General features: G+C 33.4%; 1 protein-coding gene across 3 annotated transcripts in view; it reads left to right on the forward strand.

Annotated features, from left to right (window-relative positions):
- LOC141549101 (lipoxygenase homology domain-containing protein 1-like) overlaps positions 1–22584 on the forward strand; it is a 598160-nt gene that overhangs the window by 141154 nt on the left and 434422 nt on the right. For all 3 annotated transcript variants that reach the window (XM_074278423.1, XM_074278432.1, XM_074278441.1), the window contains exons 14-16: positions 13517–13626; positions 14507–14683; positions 18256–18468. In XM_074278423.1, the coding sequence (XP_074134524.1) occupies positions 13517–13626; positions 14507–14683; positions 18256–18468 (500 nt within the window). The remainder of the gene's footprint in view (positions 1–13516; positions 13627–14506; positions 14684–18255; positions 18469–22584) is intronic.

The raw sequence follows: 22584 nt of genomic DNA on the forward strand, positions 1-22584 counted from the left end.
TATAATATTTTACCTGCTGCTCTACTTTTGAATACCCAGTTCTTGGATCAACTCTTGTAGATCTACCAGTTAAGAATGTTGCATATTTCCCATAACCATCTTATGCCCAATTTTTCCTCTGGCTAAAACATTCCCTTTTCTAAATATTGCTTGCTGTGCTTCTCTTTGACACACTCTCTTTTTCTTTCTTTTCAATCCTCTTGAATTTCAGTGGATTAAAGCTAGTAATAAACAAGAGCTCAAGTTAGTCAATAAAGATCTATGGGCTGAGCTTGCCAACTGCCAAAATGGGGAGGGTTGAGCGGAATTTTGCCCTTAAGAGCTATCAATCATTTTTAATGTGCTAATACTATGTAAACCACAATGGGCAGTCCAAAGTAGGTAAGTGCCTCGGGGTGGTGAATAGAATTCCATGGCTTAGCTGGCATTTCTCTGGTAACAGCAGGTTTTTTGATAATTGCATGAGATGTGGTTTCCTGTTGTTTGGTGGTCCATATATCCTCACTGTGAGGCAGTTTCTTTATATCTCTGGAATGTGTTATAATGGACAATGCTGACCTGTGGACAAGTTGTCAGTGAAAGCTCTGAAGATCATCTTCCTGTCATTGCAGTTTTCAGTCCATAAAATAGGCAGATTTCCCACTTACATATCAATTCTTCCAGCCATTTGTCCAGCTGGATCTAAGTCCTACCATTTGCATGACTCACAGAGCTGGATTGCTCATTTCTCTAAGAACTGTTATACCATTTTGTAGCACTGTGGGGTCCAATATATTGTAGTTGTATAGCACAGAAATGTTCTGGAAATCCCAAATGGAGCTTCATTTTATGATCATAAGCTATGAGCTATTAAAAAAATAATCAATGCAGAATAAGGACAAGGACAAGAACAAAAATCTTCCCACCCGTTACTTCTTAGTCCTCAAATCCATCCCCAAGACTCCACATCCAGACTGAAGCAACAAGTAAAGCTATTTGATTTTCACATTAAATCCTTGATGGATAGATTTATGGCTGAGCCAGTTTCATAGGGTTCCTGCTGAGATTTTTTAACAGATTTGCTGGCAAAATCCAGCTTCCTACGGCAACCTACATCCGTTGTACTTGTCTCCTGTATGTGAAGTGGCTCATTAAAAAAACTGTTCATCCTATGGATTCAGGTGTACCAGCTATAAATCTAGTATACCTGACTTCCTAAAAGGGTTAATCAGACTATTTAGTGGGATGCATCACACTGCAGGCAGGCAGAAGCATGGTGCTGTTTTCTTCCAAAATTTCTGATGAGATTATCTGGACATGCATATATCTATCCTATTGATGATTATAATAATTAATATTTGTGTATCACTATCTTTTTGGGCTTCTCTCTAACACACTCTATAAAGCAATATATAATGTAATATTGTATTATATATATGTGCATATGTAATAAAATGCAAAATGCTTTATTGCATGGTCTCATTTGAACCTCCCAATAATTCTGTGAGGTGGGTGTTATAATTATGCCCATTTTACAGAAGAACATATTGAAGCTGAAACCTGTCCTAAATAACCTGTCCACGTTCACATAAAACTAGTAAAGATCTGATGCAGAATTTGAAATTAGACCTTTCCGACTCCAAATTCAACACTTTTGTGATTTGTGAGGATTTGTGTGAAGTTAATATGCTATAATAACATGAGGATTGATTTTGGATTAAAAAAACAACAATAACAATCTGATTTGAGGCCTGACCCTTTTATCTGGATGGCAATGATGAAATATTTTATAATCATTCTGAATGTCTTTTGCAAAGAAAAAACAAAACAAGACAAAATCCCCAAAATAATAACTCATATTTATATCTCTCATGATTTAATTTTAAGGAAATGAATTTGTAAATTGTTACTCTGGCAAAAGGATTTTAGATTCAGATGAATGACTTAATGACTCATTTAAGAGCCTTGTGATCTTGGATAATATACCTATTCTTTCTGTATCTCAGATAACTCGGTCTGAAAAACAGAGGGTGATTTGGATTAGATAATTTCTAAATTCTCTTTTAGCTCTAAATCTATAATCTTATTAAAGTTTTATAAGTATTAAAATATAAATATTATTTATAAAGTATCATACTTGAATACTTTTAGAATAGTATTTATTTACAAGTATTAAGGAGTATATTTGCATTGGTAATCAGGAGAATTAGTTTCTGGAGTTCTGCAACTTGTCAGCAATCATTTATTAAATGCCTACCAGACACTTTACTAAGATCTAGAGTCACAAAGAAAGGTAAACAAACAAAAAGAAAAAAAAAACCCTTGCCCAATTTTTACTGCCTTGAACAAATTAATTAGTTTCTTTAATCTCAGCTCCTCAGCTGTCAGGTAAAGGATCTGAACGAGATGATACTATCATTTATTATTTTAAGTCACTTCAGAATTTATAAGAGAGAATGAGATAGAGAACATGTGTGTAGAAGCTGAGGATGGTAATGGTGAATGGAGTACACTGAGGAGAAATCTCGAATAACAATGCCATTAGTTCCAGGGGGGTGAAAGACTTCCCACCCATTTGTCCTTTTAAGTCTACTCGTCCATTATTTGTTTGCTGAAATAAAGCAATATTTTCCTGACTATTGATAGTTCACAGGTTAAAAAGGAATGAAACTCAAGTAAGAAAAATATTATGAAAGTTGATATAGGAGATAGCATGCTATTGTGGAAAAAACAGCGAACTGGGAGTCAGATTACCTATTTCCACATCTGAGACTTGATGTTTAATAACTGAGTGGTATAGGAAAATCATTTTAGTTCTATAAGCCTCATCTTGTTCATCTCTAAAATGGATGTAGGGTATTTACCTGACTTAATCCATAGGCTTGTTTATGAGGAAAAAACCACTTTGTAACCCTTAAAATACTCTAGAAAAGAGAATTAGTAAGGAATACTGGATTTAATATTGAGGGACTATGCCATTGTTTACTTGTATGACTGTGAACTGGTCAATTGGCCTTTGCAAACTTTAGTTTCATAACTCATTAGGTTTGAACTGGATAATCTCTGAAGTTTTCTTCAGTTTGATAGTGCTGTGTTTTCTGCTACAATTCCACAAATTCCCATATTTTCAAGCAATTAATAGCTATTTGATCTTGAACAGTTTTTAATCTTTATGGGGCTCCTGAGTAGTTGAGCTTTGACATTTCCTGCTCTCTTGTACAGCATGGAAAATATCAATTTCTATTGGTGCATCATCTCTAATTATCTTGTTTTCTTTATGTACTTAAGATTTTTTTTATTAGCTCCTGGAACATTTCTGACTAAGGAGTTTCTAAGATACTTTGTTAATAGATTTTGTCAATGTTTAACATAATGCAAATAAGGGAATAAATTTTGATTATATTTAATATCACCATCACCAGGAAAAGAATGGTGGTCATGGTTTAGGTTTTAGAAATGAAAGAGATTAAAGGATTATATTCTTCCATCCTGGAAACCCTTCTTCCTTGAAGCTAGTTCTTCTGATTGGTTAACTGTTTTTTCTGATCTAAATACCATTTCAACAAAAGTCCTAACGATATTTCACTTCATTTCCAAGTCTCCTACAAACTTTTCTAGAGCCTCAACTTACTGCCTTGGGGGCACTTTTGCTTTGGAGTTCTACTTATATGTACTCTTTTTAAAAAATGTTTTTTCTTTATTTTATTTTTAATTCACGGAATAAAGCAACATAATAAAATAGATGATTACACATGAACCTGCAAATCTATTATGTAAAACTTGCTATTCCTTTTAAATATATGAAAATTCTCATGTAAATGTCTCCTTTTTTCCTTTTTTTCTTCCTTTCTCCCTCCTTCCCTAGAGATGGCTATCAGACACAAATATGTGTGTATATATATGTATATGTGTGTGTGTACATGTACAAAAATATGTACAGCTGTATGTAAAATACTTCTATGCATACTTCTATTTATCAGTTCGTTCTTTGGATGCAAATAGCATCTTTTTTCATATGTCCTATATAGTTAATTTGAGTAGTTATAATAGTCAAAATGACTTATTAGTCATTACTGTACTCTTACTATATACAATGTTCTCTTTGGGGGAAGTGCTAAGTCAGTAATTGACAATTCTCTTTATATGATAATATCATATATTATCTGCAAAGAATTATAATTTTGTTTCCTTATTACCTATTGCAATTCCTTCAATTTCTTTTTCTTATTGCTAAAGCTGAAATTTCTCTTTTTATCCCTTATTATTATTTTTCTTGTTATCATCCCATCACAGTCAACTCATAGTTATATCCTTTAGCTAAGTATATTCCTTCTAACTGCTGTGATGAGAAAGTCCTACATCTTCCCATGTAGGAATATAAATAGTTTAATTTTATTGGCTCTTTTATGATGTATCTTTCCAATCTGCCTTTTTGTGTTTCTCTTGAGTCTTACTTATTTAAAAGTCAAAATTTCTTTTCAGCTCTGATCTTTTCATCAGGAATACTTAAAAAAATCCTTATGCCATTAAATGTCTATTTTTGTCCCTGAAAGATTATACTCTGTTTTGATGGGTAAATGGGGGTTGTAATTCTTGGTTGCAAATCTAGTTCCTTTCCCCTTTGGAATATCATATTCTAAGTTCTCCTTTAATGTAGAAGCTGCTAAATCTTGTATGATCCTGACTTTGGCCCCATGATATTTGCATTGTTTTTTATCCTTGCAGAATTTTCTCCTTGACCTAGGAGCTTTAAAATTTGACTATAATATTTCTGGGAGTTTTCATTTTGGGATCTCTTTCAGGATGTGATTATTTGCAGATTCTTTTTAATTTTTATGTTATCCTCTGGTTTTACAACATCAGGACAGTTTTCCTTGAAAATTTTTTGTAATATGGTATCTAAGTTTTCTTTTTTTTTCAATCATGGTTTACAAGTATCAATAATTCTTAAAATGTCTCTCTTGATCTATTTTCAAAGTCCTTTGTTATTTCAATAAGATATTTCACATTTTCTTCAATTTTTTTATTCTTTTGATTTTGTTTTATTGTTTCTTGATGTGTCATGGAATAATTAGCTGTTGCCTTCTCAGTTATAATTTTTAAGCATTTATTTTCTTCCTTTTTCCTTTCCTTTTTCCTTTTTCCTTCCCTTCCCTTCCCTTTTTCCTTTCTCCTTCCCTTCCCTTCCCTTCTCTTCCCTTCTCTTCCCTTCCCTTCTCTTCCATTCCCTTCCCTTCCCTTCTCTTCCCTTCCCTTCTGTTCCCTTCCCTTCCCTTCCCTTCCCTTCCCTTCCCTTCCCTTCCCTTCTCTTCCATTCCCTTCCCTTCCCTTCCCTTCCCTTCCCTTCTGTTCCCTTCCCTTCCTTTCCGTTCCCTTCCCTTCCCTTTCTTTGTTTCTTCCTTCCTTCCTTCCTTTTTTTTTTTTTTTTGCATTGGGAGGGCTGAGATCAATTCACATTTTGCCTTGCCTACAGCTATTTTTATTTTATTGTGTTTTTTGTTCTTTTTTTTTTTATTGTGTATTCATTTCCCCAGGCTACTTCTTGATTTTCAACTTTATGTTAAACTTGGGCTCAATTCTGAAGATGGAAAGGGCACTGTTTCAAGTTTCAGTCATAGAATATTGTATCCAGTGTCAGAAAAGAGTCCCCTGTAATCTCTTTCTTATTTATTGTATGACCTGTTCTATCTGTGAACTGAGAGCTTCAGAAGCAACCAATGCTGATTCAGTTACTTCAGTGAGACAGATCTTTAAAAAAAATTATTTATTTTTAATACACATTGTTTTATGAATAATGTTGAAAGAGAAAACTCAAGAGTAAAGAGGAAAACCATGGGAGAGAAAAAAAACCCAACAGAAAAAAAGTGAACATAGCATGTGTTGATTTACATTCAATCTCCATATTTCTTGACACAGATCTTTTTTTCTTCTTGCCAACATTCTCATTTGTCTTGGGCTAGAAAACATGCTTCACTCCATTCTTTTTTGTTGGTTCTGCCATTACAGAATTGATTTTAAGGTTACTCAGTGGGGAATTTGATAGAGCTTATATAAATCTTTGCCTTTAGTTTTCTGTCATGACTATATTCCTCACTACTTGGTTTCTTAAAAGGAATATAAGAAATTCTATGTGTTCTTATCAAAAGTTTTGCTTTCTGTTTTCTTCTGAACTTTTTCTAGTCTGAATTGAAATTGCAGCAGTCACTCATTGGACAGATCTGGGTCTTAATGCAGATTGGTTTGGAAGTTTTAATCTACTCCATTTTTAGAATTCAGTCAGTGTTTCATTCCTGATAGGCATCCTGGTATCCCGCTTGGGAGAACAAGTAGTGACCATAATAATTCTGAATTTAGTACTGATATCTAATCATCTTTACTGTAGTTCAGAACTTCAGAATTTAAAATAATTTACCACCCTCTGCCTTCTTCTGTAACAGGAATTATAGTTATAGCCTACCATATCTAGCTTTTATGCATGAAGAAAAATTCTCTCTCTCTTTCCCAACTTCCCTCCTTTTCTCCTTTCTCTTCCTCCTTTTGTCACTCTCACCCTTCCCCCTTTCTTCTCTCAATATTGATAATTCAATTTTCCCAATTCAAAATGAAAGAAATAAAAATATATTTTTCAACAAAAAGCCACACAGCATTTATTTCCAAAATAGTGTATTTGTACTGATCAGCTGTTTTGGAAACTGAATAATCTGCCTCATCATAGATCTTTTAGGGAGATATAGTAATTTCTTTGTTCAGAGTTCTTAAATATTTCAAAGTTGTTTTTCTCTATGTAGTTATTCTTGGATAAACTTTTCTGGTTCTGCTCAACTTGATCTTTCTAAATTCATATTACCGTATTGTTTTCTCAAATCTATTCTTTTCTCATATCTTATGGTGCAGAAATATTCCACTTCATTCATATTGACAGTTTCATGGTGCAGGCAAAAGAGTGCTGATCCTGGAATCAGGAAACTCCTCTTTCTGAATTCAAAATCTGGTCTTTGACACTTATTAGCTTTGTGAACTGAGCCAGTCACTTAACCCTATTTGCCTCAGTTTTATCATTTATAAGTGAGCTGGGGAAGAAAATGACAAAATATTACAGTTATCTGTAAATCCCAAATGGGATCATGAAAAGTTGGATATGACTGAAAAAATTGAAAAACAATATATTTATATTCTCCAATTTGTTTAGACATTCCACAATTATCAAAAGGGTAATCTAAAGCCTTTACCTGCCTTGCAATATTGTTCTTTAAAAGCAACTACTACCACAAAATATCATTTTAAACTCTTTTCAGCATTAGGGAATTTATTTTGGTTATAGCTATTCTTTTGTGGATATTAACCTCCATCTTAATCCATTTCCATTCATTCCATCATTCCTGCTGTCTATGTCAAACTATATGTGTTCATTCTCCTTTATCCATTTCAGGTAGGAATGATATTTTCCTACTCCATCCTCTGTTTATATACTTTTCTTTCTCACATCCAAAACAAGTTATGATAAATGTCAATTTCTACCTACTTTATTCCTCCTATATTCCTTTTACTCTCCCTTCTCTTTCCCTTCTTCAGAAATATCTTAACAAACCAAATTCACCCTTACGACTTGTTTTTCTTCTAAAACTCCATCAATTCCCTTTGAAGACATTAAAATGATAAAGTGATATTTGTTTCATTTCTTTTAGAATTTTAGCATTATATCATCCTACAGAACTTTGTATTTGCTAACAGAATTTACTTTGCTAGGTAGATAGATATTTTGTACTATTATTCTGGATCCTCTGGGTCCCCTTCCAAAACATCAAATATTCAGATGCCAAAGGAATTTTGCAAAAATGCATCTCTGACCATGTTACCCACCTCCCTTTTCTCTCCATACAATAAACTTTAGGACTCTTTTTTATTTTTTATACAATGATCTGTTCTAACATTTCAGTCTGTTTGACTTTTCCATTCTTCATACAATTTACTCCCCTTCACTATGACCCACCAACACTGTCTACCTTGCTTTCCCTTACATATTACATTGCATCTCTTAACACTGTGACTTTTTATTGGTTCTTCCTTCCTTCCCAAGTCCATGCCCAGAATGCTTTTTGCCCTAGTCTCTGCATCCTGGCTTCATTCAATATTTAATTTTCAATTAGAGGACTTTCCTTTATCCCTATTGTAACCCCTTCATGCCTTACCCTCTTCTTTAGTACCTTCATTTAACAGGCATTTATTTTGTAGCTACATAGTTGTCTGTATGTTGTCTCCTCGCCCTTCATCCTCTATTATCATGTGATCTCTTTGAGTTCAAAGACTAAGCTTTGCACTTTTTTTGTATGCCCAGTGCCATTATACTACAGTGCCTGGTACAGAGTAATCATTTAGTAAATTCTTTTGACTGACTAATCTACAATCCTCTGCATTTCACTTGCTACTGTGCTTTGAGGCAAACTTGAAATGTCATTTAAGAAGCTAAAGTGAGAAACAGCAGCTAGAATAGAACAAATGTCCACCAAAGATAGCTGTTCTGGAGGCAATTAAATCTTGAAAGCATTGCAGAGAGCTTCCATTTTTACAAGATATCTCTGAGAGGAAAAGAGGAATCAGTTATAGGTGATCTCATTACTCCCTAAAAGGTGATTGGACAACTAATTAAGTACTGACTCATGGGCCTATTTTCCTACAAAGATAAGGAAATTCCTGTAAAAACTTTATGTTTGTGAACCACAGGTAAATTCAGAGTGTTCTTTATGTGATTCAGAGAGGAACCAGATAAACATTTTCAGATGATTCATTAGAGCAGGTAAACATTTTCAAATGATTCATTAGAGCAGATTGGATCTTTACATTCACTTAATTGACTGAATGATTTAGAGAAAATTAAATACTGTTTTTAAAACTATAACAAAAGTGTTTGATTCAAAAGAACAAAATATAGTTTAAAATAGTGATGTGCTGGAAAGAGCTTATTCCTTTTTGAGTCAGTTGTTAAATTTTCAATGTAAGCATCTTACACCTCAGGAATAAGTAAATGCTACAAATCAAGTCTTAATTTATGGTTTTGTTGCTTTCTAAAAATGTGATGAGGAAATGTTGATAATGTAAATTAAACCTAAAATGGGGTGTGCATAAAGTATATGTGTATGTTATTGTTCAGACATTTCAGTCATGTCTGGCTCTTTGTGACCCCATTTGGGGTTTTCTTGGTAAAGAGACTGGAGTGGTTTGTTATTTCCTTTTCTAGTCCATTTTATAGAGGCAAATGAGATAAAGTGACTTGTCCACGTTCACATAGCTAGTAAGTGTGAGGCCAGATTTGAACTCATGATGGGTCTTCCTGATTCCAAATCTAGTACTCTATTCACTGTGCCAATACACACCTATCTTTCTATAATATATATGAATATAATATATAACAACACACACACATATATATATATATACTAATATATGATAATATATTTCACAGGTATGTGTGTGTATGGGAGAGAGAGAAAGAGACAGAGAGAGACAAAGACAGAGACAGAGAGACAGAGAGTGAGAGAGAGAGAGAGAGAGAGAGAGAGAGAAAAGAGAGCCAGTTATTAAACATTTATTAGCATATATTATATATTAATTAAGGATTCTCCTCCAATAAGATTCATAAGATCATAGATTGAAAGTTGAAGAGACATCACAGGCCATCTTATTCATTCCCTAGCTTGTTCTCTTCTCCTTTTCCTTTCTCTCCCAAACCTCATTTACAGGCATGTTAAGTGATTTGTCCAAGGTAACACCTATAGAGAGGTAGACTATGTGCCTAGGTTTTCTGCACCTGGAGCTATTGCTTTTCCCATCATACTGTCATGGATGCTCTCTACATGGTTCACAAAAAAGGATACACTAAAGATGGAAAGGATGTTGTTGTTTGTAAACAACTGACTACACCAAGGCCCAAGACATTACAGGACCTCCTCAATGGGGCCCATGATTATTTAAAAAGATTTAAAACATTTCTTTGATGTGTACTTGGTTTGGTCCAGCTGTTTTTTCCTGCTTTTGTCTTGTTTCACTTTAGCTTCCTTATATAGTACATTGGCAAATGAGCTTCACAGGATCCTAGATTTATAGATGAAGAAAACACTTTGAGTTATATAATTCATGATTCTCCAGCATTTCAAACAGCTCATAAAGAAAAACTTAGTTTATGAAAAAAGCTAGTTGTCTAGATATTTAGTTGATTGGCTAGTCCACTTAAGTATTCTTTCAGCACATAGATTGTAGACAGACCTTGAGTTAGCTCCAGAATTGAATAGGAGTAAGAGAGTTGATAATTGAATTTGAGCAATTGAGCAGTGCGTCTAATGATTCTGACTTGCCCTTCAATGAAAAAATCCATCAGTCTTCTTTCAATGATGCTATCTTATGATGCTACAGCCTCCAAGGAACCAGTGTTGTAATTGATCCAAAAGTAAATGAAAAGATGTATTGGAAGAGGGTAAAGAAGGGGTATATGTTGGCTACAGAACATTTCTTCTACTCAAATATCATGATTGAAATTTATGATATGTAACATATGATAAGATCATTAGAGTAGGCAAAAAGCTACATGGGTGAAGTTTGTAGTATCAAAATTGGAATTTCTAGTAAGTAGCATGAATAGAGTTTGTAGAAAGGAACATGATTCAAATTAGTAGGAGGTATCATGATTAGAATTTTTAGTAAGTAATATGATTATAGTCTTCATTCACATTGAATAATTAGATGCTGATTTCAGATATATTGTATTACTTCACATCACAATTCAGAAAGAATAAGCTAAAGGTTATTCCTTAGTATGTTATGAATCTCCAAACAGTAATAATAATGAAATAAATTTGGCTCAGATTTTGATATTTTTGAGCTTTAAATAAAAAATGATACGGATCATTTAGTGACTTTTAAAAAAAGCAAGTCAATCAAAAACACTTATTGAGCTCCTGTTATGTTCCACATACTTTGCTAAGCACTGGAGACACAAAAGAAGGCCATCCCTACTTTCAGGGATCTCATAGGAGAGGCAAAATACAAACAACTTATGCAGATGCAAGCTACATACAGGATAGATTAGAAATAAGTAACAGAGAGAAGTCACTATAATTAAGGAGGATCAGAAAAAGTTTCTTGTAGAATGTGTGATTTTAGCTGGAACTTGAAAGAAGTTGGAGAAGTCGAAGTGAAGTTGAAGAGGGAAAGCATTCCAAGCATGGGCAGAAGGGAGTGTGGGGGATAGTCAGTGAAAACATCTGGAGTAGCTTTATCCCAAAACTGATACAGTTGTGTCTTTATACTTTCACGGATTCAGATTGTGATGTTTAAGGACTTTTTTATTTTTTATATTTATGTGAATTCATTAGATCAAAATAGAATACAATATAAGAAATGATAATTATTCTTAGCACATTTTTAGTAACCCTTCTCTGTTTTTTAAATATATCTTCCATTATTAATTCATTAGTCCACACAATTAGCAAATCATTCAGAACAACAGTCTTCTGGGAATTCTTGCCCTGATTTCATAGATGAGGGCATGGGGAGAAAAACACTAAATGTTTTGCCCAAGGTCATCAAAAAAGTTCATATCAGGATCAGAATGAGAAATCAAAATCCCTGCTTCTTAGATCTTTACTCATTCTATTCTGTCCCCCCAGGAGTATCATCAATGTGGTTTCATTTTATGAAGATCTTTAATTCTCAGCCATTAGGAAACATTTTATTAGAAAGATAAAAATAAATTAGAGTTTAATTAAGCAGAACCCTTGCAGTGAGAAGTGGTGTTTAGTTTATGTACAAGTCTTTCACCTTTGAAAAGGAGGGTTCATTTAAATATATATATTCCTTTATATACAATATGAAATTCTGTCCAGTTTTGAACAATCATTTAAAAATTTTGTATAAAACCTGTTATTTAATGAATGAGGTTATGAGTATTTTCTGGCCAAGTAATCACACATTTGTTTACCTTTGACTTTGCATCCATATATGCAATGGAGACCTTAGACAATTATATGTTTAATTCTAAATAAAAATGAACATTTGGATGGGATTTAAATTTCTAGGTAATTATAACAGCCTTTCAGTTCCCTTATATAAACAGGCACTAGCAACTATTATGAAAAGGACCTGGAATACACTAAGCTGATAGTTGAGGGAAAGGAATTATTTATTTCTGGAAACCCTTCCCATTTTAGAACATTTTTATAATTGGAGGGATGGGAAGTCAGAAAATTTTATTTCCTAAATCTGTCTCTCAACCTTTGAATTGCTTTTATTTTTTCTTTCTTTAAAGATGGTAGTCATTGCTCTTTGTTGTTAAGAAAAATGAGTCTTGTAGCAATTTGTCAATTCTGAATAATGGCCAAATATAGTTGGAAGGGAGCATTGGTGTGTAAAATTGAAACTAGTTGTTAATCCCCAAGTTATTTCAATTTGTGTTTATAATATAGCATTGTTGTTTATTTATTTTTTTATATTTTACTCATTAAAATTCATTTACATACCTCAATATTGTCAGAGCAGAAACATACTGAATTACAGTGGAAAGTAAGTTTTAAATTAAAAATTTTCCATGGATAGTGTATATGATTTGTAATACAGACCTGATGATTACTTCAGCTAAAGAAGAATGTTTAATCTGAGAATTTAACAGCAACTTATAGTATTAAAAACCTCTTTGCAATATATTTTTAAGAAGATAAAAAATCTTCATAAAAGTGAATTGTTTATGTATTTTTAGGGTTAGCAAATGTATGAATTTTTTCTTGCCTCTATTTGTTGGAAGGATTGTGTTTTTCTTTAATTTAGAAGAGGGCTTTGTTAGAAGTGAAGCAGTTAAGATAAGATTGCCAAAAAGAAAGGAAATAAAGTGAAATTATTGTAATTGAAATATATTTTAAAATAGATAAAAGACAACTTAAGGAAATTCAGAAGAAAGCACATAGCCAAGGCAGGTTTTTTTTTTTTTTTTAAATAATGTGTTGGTAAACACAATGTCTACAACAATTTAGATGGAAAGGCCAACCACCACAAAAAATAAAAAGTGAATACTGCAAAATTCTAAAGAACCAGAGTGACTCCAAAAAAGAGATGTTAAAAGATACGCTTACCTCACTGCTTTGCAGAGTTGAGGTATATATGAGTGTGAAGCACTATATTTTTAGACTTTTTTGGTATGTTGATTGGATTTGCCCATTTTATCTTTTTTCCTTTTTTTATTTAAACAAATTTTGTTTGTTACAAATAGGATGCCTTTGGGAGCAGGAGTAATGGGAAACATTTGGCTATATGAAAAAATATATCAATAAAATGCATTTAAAATGAAAATAATGTTTCTATATAATATTCTTTTTGTTTTTTAAAAGAAAGGTACATGTAAAACAGATTTGGGCTTTCACACATAACATCTCTTTTCGGTTCTCTTCAGTACATGGAAATGTTCTTTATTTTCTGGTAATCTTTAAGTTCAACCTAAAAATAAAGTACTTTTTAAAGAAAAAAAATAAATCAATATCTAATATGTTTCTTAAAGGTCTTTTTGATGTTATTCTCAAAAGAGGAAATATCTGCATTTTCCAAAGTCATCAAACAAGAAATCTTTGTCTTGGTCTTGATAATATCTCTGGAATGGCCACTGGAAAGGTATGTCATTATTTTTTATTGCCATAGGATAGTAATACTTACCATTTAAAAAAACAAAGTGAAAATAATTGTTTTCATTAAATAATTTTAAAGTTTTTGATTTAATTTTTTGTTCACCTATAGATTTCTCACCTTTGTGTAATAGTCATTTCTTTCTGGCTAAGTCAAAAGGTTTTGAATAGAAAATGAGTAGTTTATTTAACAAATGTGATTTTGAGATAATTAATTGGAAAAGATGGAATATGGAAATAAATATGGAAAGAAAATGAGAATTCTTTTAGTTTTAGCCTCTTCATTTTACAGATTAGGGAACTGAGCACCAGGAAGTTTAAATGACTTGTCCATAGATACATAAAGAGTATAAGAGACAAGATTTGAATTCAGGTTTTTTGGCTTCAGAGCCAATGTTCTTTGTGTTGTATAAAACATTGTAGAACTATAGAGAATTATAGATTATAGATAATTATAGAATTATCTAGCCATTATACTACCTAGCAATGTAAGTCTCATTTATACCTGTGTAAAGGAAAAAGTATTAGCTATGTGACTCTTTAAAATCACTTTAAGGGCTATAATTCAGGAAAATAAAGAACATTCTGATGATAATTATTTATATTACTTGGTCAAGTTTTAGAACTCACTTATGATATGCTACATTATACTTGCCTTGCATGCATGGATCTCAATTGTAATGAAGAATGATATAGTTGAAGTTGATGCACCAACAGCACCAATGACTTTATATTATTAAGGAACAATAAAAGTATATTAAAAAAAATCAAATTATGGGTTTAGTTTTAGGCTGTGTACTAGGTATCACCGCATAGACTTTATTTTAAAATTTTATTTCATTTTACTCACTTAAAGTTTTCTATCATAGGCTAATAGTGGAGTTTCCAGTGAGCTTCGAGTACTTTATCTGCCCAATCGCTGTGCTATTCTGGAATCAGTCATGGTCCCTGGACACACAGTTGCTTTCAATTGTCAAGGAAAAGTGGCTGATGAATCAACAGATAGCTATGCAGGGCTCTCAAAAGAATTTGTGATATATGCTAAGGTAAGATGGAGGAAAGGTATCTGAAGAAATAACGGTTTATCTTCCCTCAATTTTAAGAAAACCTTCAGTAATTAAAATCATTTTGCAGAAAGTTTCCCACTAGGTGGCGCCCATGTCTCCTACCATAATATTTTACACGAACTTTTAGTATTTAGGGATATATACTGTCGAATGTATGTGTTCTCAGAAAATTCTGCTTTTTCATCCTTTGAGGACAACAGAGTTAAGAGGTTAGCACATAATTGAATCGTGATCAGAGTAATGTTTCATAATAGAAGGTAAAAGTTAGAATTATGACTGAAGGAATTAAAATGGGGGACATTATGGGAGTAGGGAGGATCTGAATTTGGAAGCTTATCAGATTTGTAGGTTCCATACTTTTACTGAATTTTAACCTTTAAAGTTTTTCATCTTACATAAGCTTAGTGAAGGACAAATTTAAGGTTCATGTTTTTCCCTTTTTAAGTCTTTTTGAATTTAAGCATAAAAATGCTCAAGACCTATACATTTGTCAAGAGTAAACTTCTCTGAAAATTGACAAATGTTTAAATATATGGCTGTGAAATATGATTGCAATACATTAGCATGTTCTCCTAGAGGTGTGGATATGTTGTAGTAGAATGGGCTTAGATTTAGATTCAGGAAACTTGGGTTATAGTTATGTAACCTTTCAGGAACATAGTTCACAGCCACAGCATAAAATTTGGGGCATAGGATACGGGTTGGAGTCTGACTTTGTCATATATTTATTACCCATGTGCTCTTAGACAAATCACTTCATGTCTTTCAGCCTTAGTTTCTTTATTTATAAAAGGAAGTGATTTCACTGAAGGACCTATAAAGTTTCAATCTTAGCACAATGCTTCCAGTGCTCAGTCCAGTTTCTGGCACATAATATGGGCTTGATAAATGCTAATTGATTAACTGACTGAAATCCTTACAAATCATTTAACCCTCTGAACCCAATTTCTTCATGTGTAGCATGATGGGACTAGACTTAATGATCTCCAAGGTCTCATTCAGTTCTAAAATTCCAAGATTCTTTAGTGTGGTAGTGGATAAATCAATACAAATAGTTATAGGCAGTAGAACATTTCTTTTGGAACCTAATTTGCCTTCTTTCCCTCAAAAAAAAGTCAAAACTCTGAAATATCTCAAGAAAGTTTTCTTGTTTTGTGTTATAGCAATTTTCTAGATTCCCAAATGTTTGTCAGTTAGTACAATGTTCCTTGGAGTTTTCATTTTGGAAACTCTTTCATGGAGTGATTGGTGGATTCTTTCAATTTTTGTTTTGCCTTTAGTTTCTATGATATCTGCGTGGTTTTTCTTAATAAGTTTTGAAAAATTCTATTCAGGCTTTTTTTGAGGGGTTGGGGGAAAGTCCAAGAATTTTTAAATTATCTCTTCTGGATCTGTTTTCCAGGTCAAATTTTTTTTTGAGAAATTTCACATTTTCTTTTTTTTTTCTTTCCCCTTTTGATATCTCAGGGACATCATTAGCTTCCACTTGCCTAATTCTAATTTTTACAGAATTATTTTCTTTAGTGAGCTATTGTACTAATTTGGTTAATGTTAAGGAGTTCTTTTCTTCAGTGAATTTTTGTATTATGTGTGTGTGTGTGTGTGTGTGTGTGTGTGTGTGTGTATATATGTTTCTGTGTTTCTTTTACCAAGCTATTGACTTTTTTCATGATTCTTTTGCACTCTAATTTCCTTCCCCAATTTTTCTTCTACTTCTCTAATTTGCTTTTGAAAATCCTTTTAAAAAGCTCTTCAAGAAATTTTTTTTGGGACTGAGACCAAATGACATTTTTCTTTAAGGTTTCACCTTTATCCATTTTGACATTGTTGTCTTCTGTTTGTACTTTGGTCCTTTCTGTCAACATAGTAACTTTATATAGTCAAGGGTTTGTTGCTGTTTTGTTTTGTTCATATTTTTTGGTGACTTGGTGTTTTTATCTGAGAGTTGGATTCTGTTCTTGTACTGTCTCATGCTGCTTGTGCTGGGGAACCTGAGCTCCTGCATCACAGGGCCTGGCTGTTGGCTTATATGGGGGGGTGCCTCTCTGTTGGTTTGTGCTGGGGGGGGGCAGGACTCCACTCCATTGGTCCCCCCTTGGTTAGGGGGTTTTGTTGCTGGCTAGCCTTGGATATGGGAATTTTTTGTTGAGTGACGCTGGGAGCAGGATCTCTCTCTTGGTCAACAATGGGAGTGAGGTCTTGCTGGTGACCCATACTGGAGGTGGGACTTCATGGAAGGCTGGCTTGCATCTGGGGCTGCTGCCTTGCATGAGGGTACAGCTCTGGATAGAGGATTGCCCTGGGGCTCAGAGCTTCTCTTGTGCATCCTAATCTGTTGTTCTCCCACTTTACTCCCCTTCTACCTCAGTGAGACAGATCTTTCCAGCTGTGCTGGTAAGCTGCTTCCCCCTAGTCAATTTTGAGGCAGTTTTCAAATTGTTTGCAGGGGAATTTTAGAGGGCTCCCGGGAGTTCGTTCCTTACTCTGCCATCTTGGTACCAGAAGTCTGCTGTAATTCCTCAATGAAGAGAACAACATATTTGGTTAACAATAATTGATTCGTAAACTAAGAACTCATATTTTTTCTAAGATCCAAATGCTAGATTTCATCCTCTGTTCTGGATCAGTGATAGCATTATATGTCTGTTGCAATCAATGTTTTTCCTTTTGGGTAGGTATAAATACTGTTAAAAGTTCTTGACTAGTGAGAAAAATTATTAGACAAATTTGACTAAAAAGAATCACTTTGGTTGTGCATATATGGTTTTTGCTTCTAAGACAAAACTTTTTGCTCATGTGTCCACAATTGCCTCCTGGTTAAATAATGACATTGTAGATTTAGACTTGAGTGAGACTTTAGAGATCTAATGTAGCACTCTCACTTTTCTCCTTGAAGACATTTTATTTTGCAATAATCATTGGTTAGTTTATTTTTATCCATTTTTGGTTTTAGTGATAAATTTTGTATATCACACTTCTTTGCAAATATAGCCCTTTCCTCACCTTTAACATGATGGGCTTTTTCTTATACCAAAGATTAAAAAAGAAAAAAAATATTTTAGCAAAATGAAAACTCTCACCATGTCTGACAATGAATGCGGCATTCCTTGTCTGTAGTCTGCCAACTCTGTAATGAAGGGATACAAATGTTTTTTTCTCAATTTTTTTTCTGAAGCCAGTCTTGGCCATTATAATTATGTAGCCTCTAATTTTCTTTTTTTTATTCTTTCGTTTTCTGATTGTTATAGTCCTTGTATAGAATTTTTTTTCCTGGTTCTGCTTACTTCACTCTCCATCACCTTATTAAGTCTTCCCATGTTTTTGAGTTCAGAGAAGCCTCAGTGATTTGCACAAAGTCATACAGGAAATTAATAGCAAAGATGGATATGAGTATAGGTTTTCTGACTTTGATTTTATCACTGTTACTGTATATCATTCTGCTCTTCCTAAGATACCCAGATTAGGAATCTTTGTCAGAGCATAAATATCCACAACAACAGAAAGAAGAATAAGGCTGTTAATGCTTAGATTTTCTATCAATTTATTTAAAGGGTGTGTTCCACAACAGTGCAGTGGTTCTACTCACCACAAGCTTATGCCAGGCGCTGACCCTCCAGTCTGATGGAAGCTGCAGTGGTGCAGGGAATCAGTCTGAAGAATCTCACTGGAAAGTGCATAAAATCAGCTCTGGAGTTTGCATGTTTGAAAGTGTGAAAAATTCAAGAATGTTTCTCAGGATCAAGAATGGCCACTGTGATGGAAGAGTAAGCATCTGTTCTCATTTTTTCTTAGCAAATGTTTTAAGTAATTTGCCAATAATAGAAATGAAGATGATGTTTTAGAATCTGTCATTTATTTGTTTTTAAAATCATGAGCATCCTGGAGAGTGGCATGTGAATTTTAGATAGTAATGATACTTTTTGACTAGCCAGTTATTTGTAGGATTGTCAATAATTAGGATTGGCTTCAAAACTATATATAGTAAGCAGCTATTTATTTGAAGGCAGGGGCATGTTTGATGATGATAATGTCACTTTATATGAAGTACATCCTTGTCACCAAATAGACTCTTGCACACATTTGAAATTGTGCCACTAGAATTTTTTTCCCTTTGAATTTTAATAGTTTTTGTTTTGTTTTGTTTTGTTTTATTTTGTTTGCAGGTATCCACAAAGATCTTATTCCTATACTTCATTGTGTATGTGGTAACCTTTGAGTATGATACTGGCGATAAGCTAAATTTGTTGATGACCAAGTTAGCTAAAGAAAAAGATATGTAACCAATAGATTTGTCACTAATGGATGATTTTGCATTTCATGAGTTGCTATGATGAATGAAAAATGCAAAACAATATTTCTTCCTATGTGATCTCCTTTCATATCTATAATAAGAGTGGTAGAAATTAAGTAGTCTAGGACAGAAGATAGGATTAATCACAATTTTTAGATCAATATTGATAACTAACATATTAAAATATAACTGCCTCTGGAAGGAATGAACACTATAAACTTATAGTGTATTATTATTCCATAAAATCACATTTAATCTGTGATCTCCCCAATCTGTGATATTTTCCCCAAAGATACAGACTACAATCCATCCATGCCTTCTCATTCTATATGACTTTTATCCACATTCTGCAGGAAATACTCCATGAGAAGAGAGTATACTGGGATTCTTTTTCTAGATTCTTGGCATTTCATGAATTCAAGTAGAACACATGGACTACTTATGAGTTATCTTGTTCTCACTACATGATTAGTCAACCTCTTCTTAACCCCTTTCATGATATCCTTTATATTGCTTCTTCTGCATAATTCTTCATTGTCAATTTATCAGATCTATTCTCATAAAGCACATGCTTCTCTATTGCCCTTTGGGCTATATCTGCAACTTTAATTATTTGAATACTGTAGTATTTCATGACTCACAGCTATTGCTGAAAAAAAAATTGATGTTATAAAATAATGGACTTTTTTTTCAGGGAGAAGCTTAACTTCATTAAAAATATTATGCAATTTCTTTCCTACATACAATCCAGATCTCTTGCTTTTTGTCCAATCTTGGTCCAGTTCATTTTTTGAGATAATGAATATCTGTCCAAAATATAACTCATTTGGTCTTTATAATAATTGTTTGAGTTCAATTCTATAGGTATTTTTATTCCCCTTCTATAGGCAAGGAAGATAAAACTCAGAGAAGGTACTGGTCTTTGATGACTACATTTCTGGTGCTTATTTCTCTACCATGCTGTTTCTCTATTATCACATTCAAGTAGAATTATGAAAGTGTAAATGAGACACAGTATAGTCACCTAGGAGGAATTAAGTTTAGCCAAGGAAAAAAGGATACTAAAATGGGAAGTGAGAGAATACCACAGAAAAAATTATGTCTACTTCACATTTTTCCCCCAGGGCCAAAAATGTTGGTAGGTATTCAAGAAGAAGTGTAGGAGATGGAGCTGAGCTTTAGATAGGGGCAAGTAAGGCTTCTTCTCTACTGGATCACACACTACTTTTAGACCCATGCACTTCCCCTTTTTCCCTTTTTGGATTTCTGGTTCAATATGGTTATACTTTTTGGAACCATAATAACTTCTGATGAATCAAAGTTGTGGGTGGATGACCAAAAAGATGATGGGATAGAAGGTGGGTACATTTCAGAAATAGCACAAAAAATCTTAATGAAAAAATATATTGCTAGAATGATAGATTCATCAGTCCCATGGAAAGAAGGAAGGATAGGCAAACAGTCTAAATATTTCATTATTACCCACAGAATATAAACGTGACCCATAGGAAGGTCTTTATTGCCAGAGGTGGATCTTCTGTTGGGGATTTGGGAAAGGACATGGATGAGAATTGCAGAAGATGAGGAAGAATGAATTAGGCTAATGGAGGGAATCCTCATATCATTGCCATTTTAGATTCTTTGAAGAATAATCTTATTTTAGACACACATACATATAGAGACATACATACATATGTGTGTATATATAGATGCATATATATATATATATTTATTTGAGGACAAAAGGGATGAACATTAAAATTATGTGGATGGGCTAATATTTATTTTGAACTGAATTTTAAAAAATTGAGACACAACATATTAAATCCAGATATACGAAGTAGTTATTAAAAATACAAGATGATTCCCAAGAAAGAATAAATGGGCATTAATGTAAAGGTAATTTTTGAGTTAAGCTAGTCTGATGGTCCATATTCCTTCTAGGTATTGCTCATTGTTGTTCAGTCATTCAATTATGTCTGACTCTGATCTCATAGATCATAGAATCCTAGGCCCTTCTATCCTCCATTATCTTTCAAATTCTATCCAAGTTTAATTGTTACAGCAATAATAATGATGATAGTAATGATGATACTTATCTTTATAATACTTTAATTTTCAAAACCCATTGCATATGTTAATACTTTTGATCCTCAGAACAGCCTTGTAAGGCAGGATCTATAATTATGTCCATTTTCCAGATTAGGAAACTAAGAAAGAGAAATTGCTTAGGGTCACATTTTACAAAACCATCAAAGGAAGGATTCAATCTTAAGTTGTCTAGTGGAAATTTTAGAGGCCAGTTAGAGACTTCTCAATGCTCCCTCCATTCACAAGCACCTACCTCTTTTAATTGTTTTGGATGGACTTTCCTTTATCCTGCCATAGTTACCTAGTTTTTGCTCTATACGATTTTGAAACTAGATTTTTCTCTCGGACCTTGAAATTCTTCCTTTAATTCTCAAACATAGACACAACAATAATCACTTTTAATATGACTACAGGGTTTATTTATTAGCACATCAATCAGTAATAGAATATTCATTTGTCCCAATATGATATAAGAAGATAAAATATTCATTTGACCCCAATATGATACAAGAAGTTCTATGTATCTATCTCTTGGGTTCCAGACTTAGTCTAGTTGTGGGAATAGATGCTAATCACAAACCAAGCCATAGTCTTCATCTAGACCCCAGAAAGAGTCAAAAATGGTAAAGACAGGCAAAAACTTGATTTTCTTTTTTTTTTTCTTTCATGTTGAGAATGAAGAAAAACTATTGGATGGAGCTGGTTACTTACATACCAGTTCAGGGTAAATAGACCCCATGCACTATTGAGAGTACTAAATCACGAGTAGGATAGAGAAGCTCAAACCTGGGGTTGGTTCCTTTTGTGTCATTTATGGATTTCTCATTCATTTTTGTTTATGGGTTTTCCCTGTGCTTGAAGGGTTGAGGTATAGGGCATCTAGCCTAATCATTCTGCATCATAATTATTCTTGAGTTTCATCAACTCATAATTCCCCCCTCCCCTCATTCTTCAGGAACTTAACTGGTTTAAGTCTTTCTTTCTTGCCAGATTCCATTGACAGTGGAAGAACCTTGTGACCCTACTGTTCAAATGGTATTTCTCTACCATAGCTGTGATGATGATAGATATAAAGACAAATGTGTAGATACATAAAAAGAGAGGGGGGATGAGAGAAAGAGGGGGATAGAAAGGAGAGGGAGAAGGAGGGAAGGAGAGAGAGAAAGGGAGAGGGAGAGAGATACAGATATATATCGTTAAATAGATATAGATTGTATTGCATTTTGATGTTTTCAAAGCACATATTATTTCATGTAAACGTTTGGGTAGATTTTTCTGATGACCTCTGATAATATAGTTAGGCTTATACACTGGTTAATTGTTAATATTCTTGATTCTGGGCTTCCTCATCACTCAAACATTGTCTGGCTTTTCACTCAGTAGCATAAATATGTTACCTTATATGGGGATAATGCTCCCTTCTAGGATAAGACAAAACCTCAAAGGAAGAAAACTTGCACTGTAGACTTGGACAGCCTTACTTTTTCTGAAGATACCA

Source organism: Sminthopsis crassicaudata, chromosome 1 (genome assembly GCF_048593235.1).
Source record: "Sminthopsis crassicaudata isolate SCR6 chromosome 1, ASM4859323v1, whole genome shotgun sequence".
Lineage (NCBI taxonomy): Eukaryota > Metazoa > Chordata > Mammalia > Dasyuromorphia > Dasyuridae > Sminthopsis > Sminthopsis crassicaudata.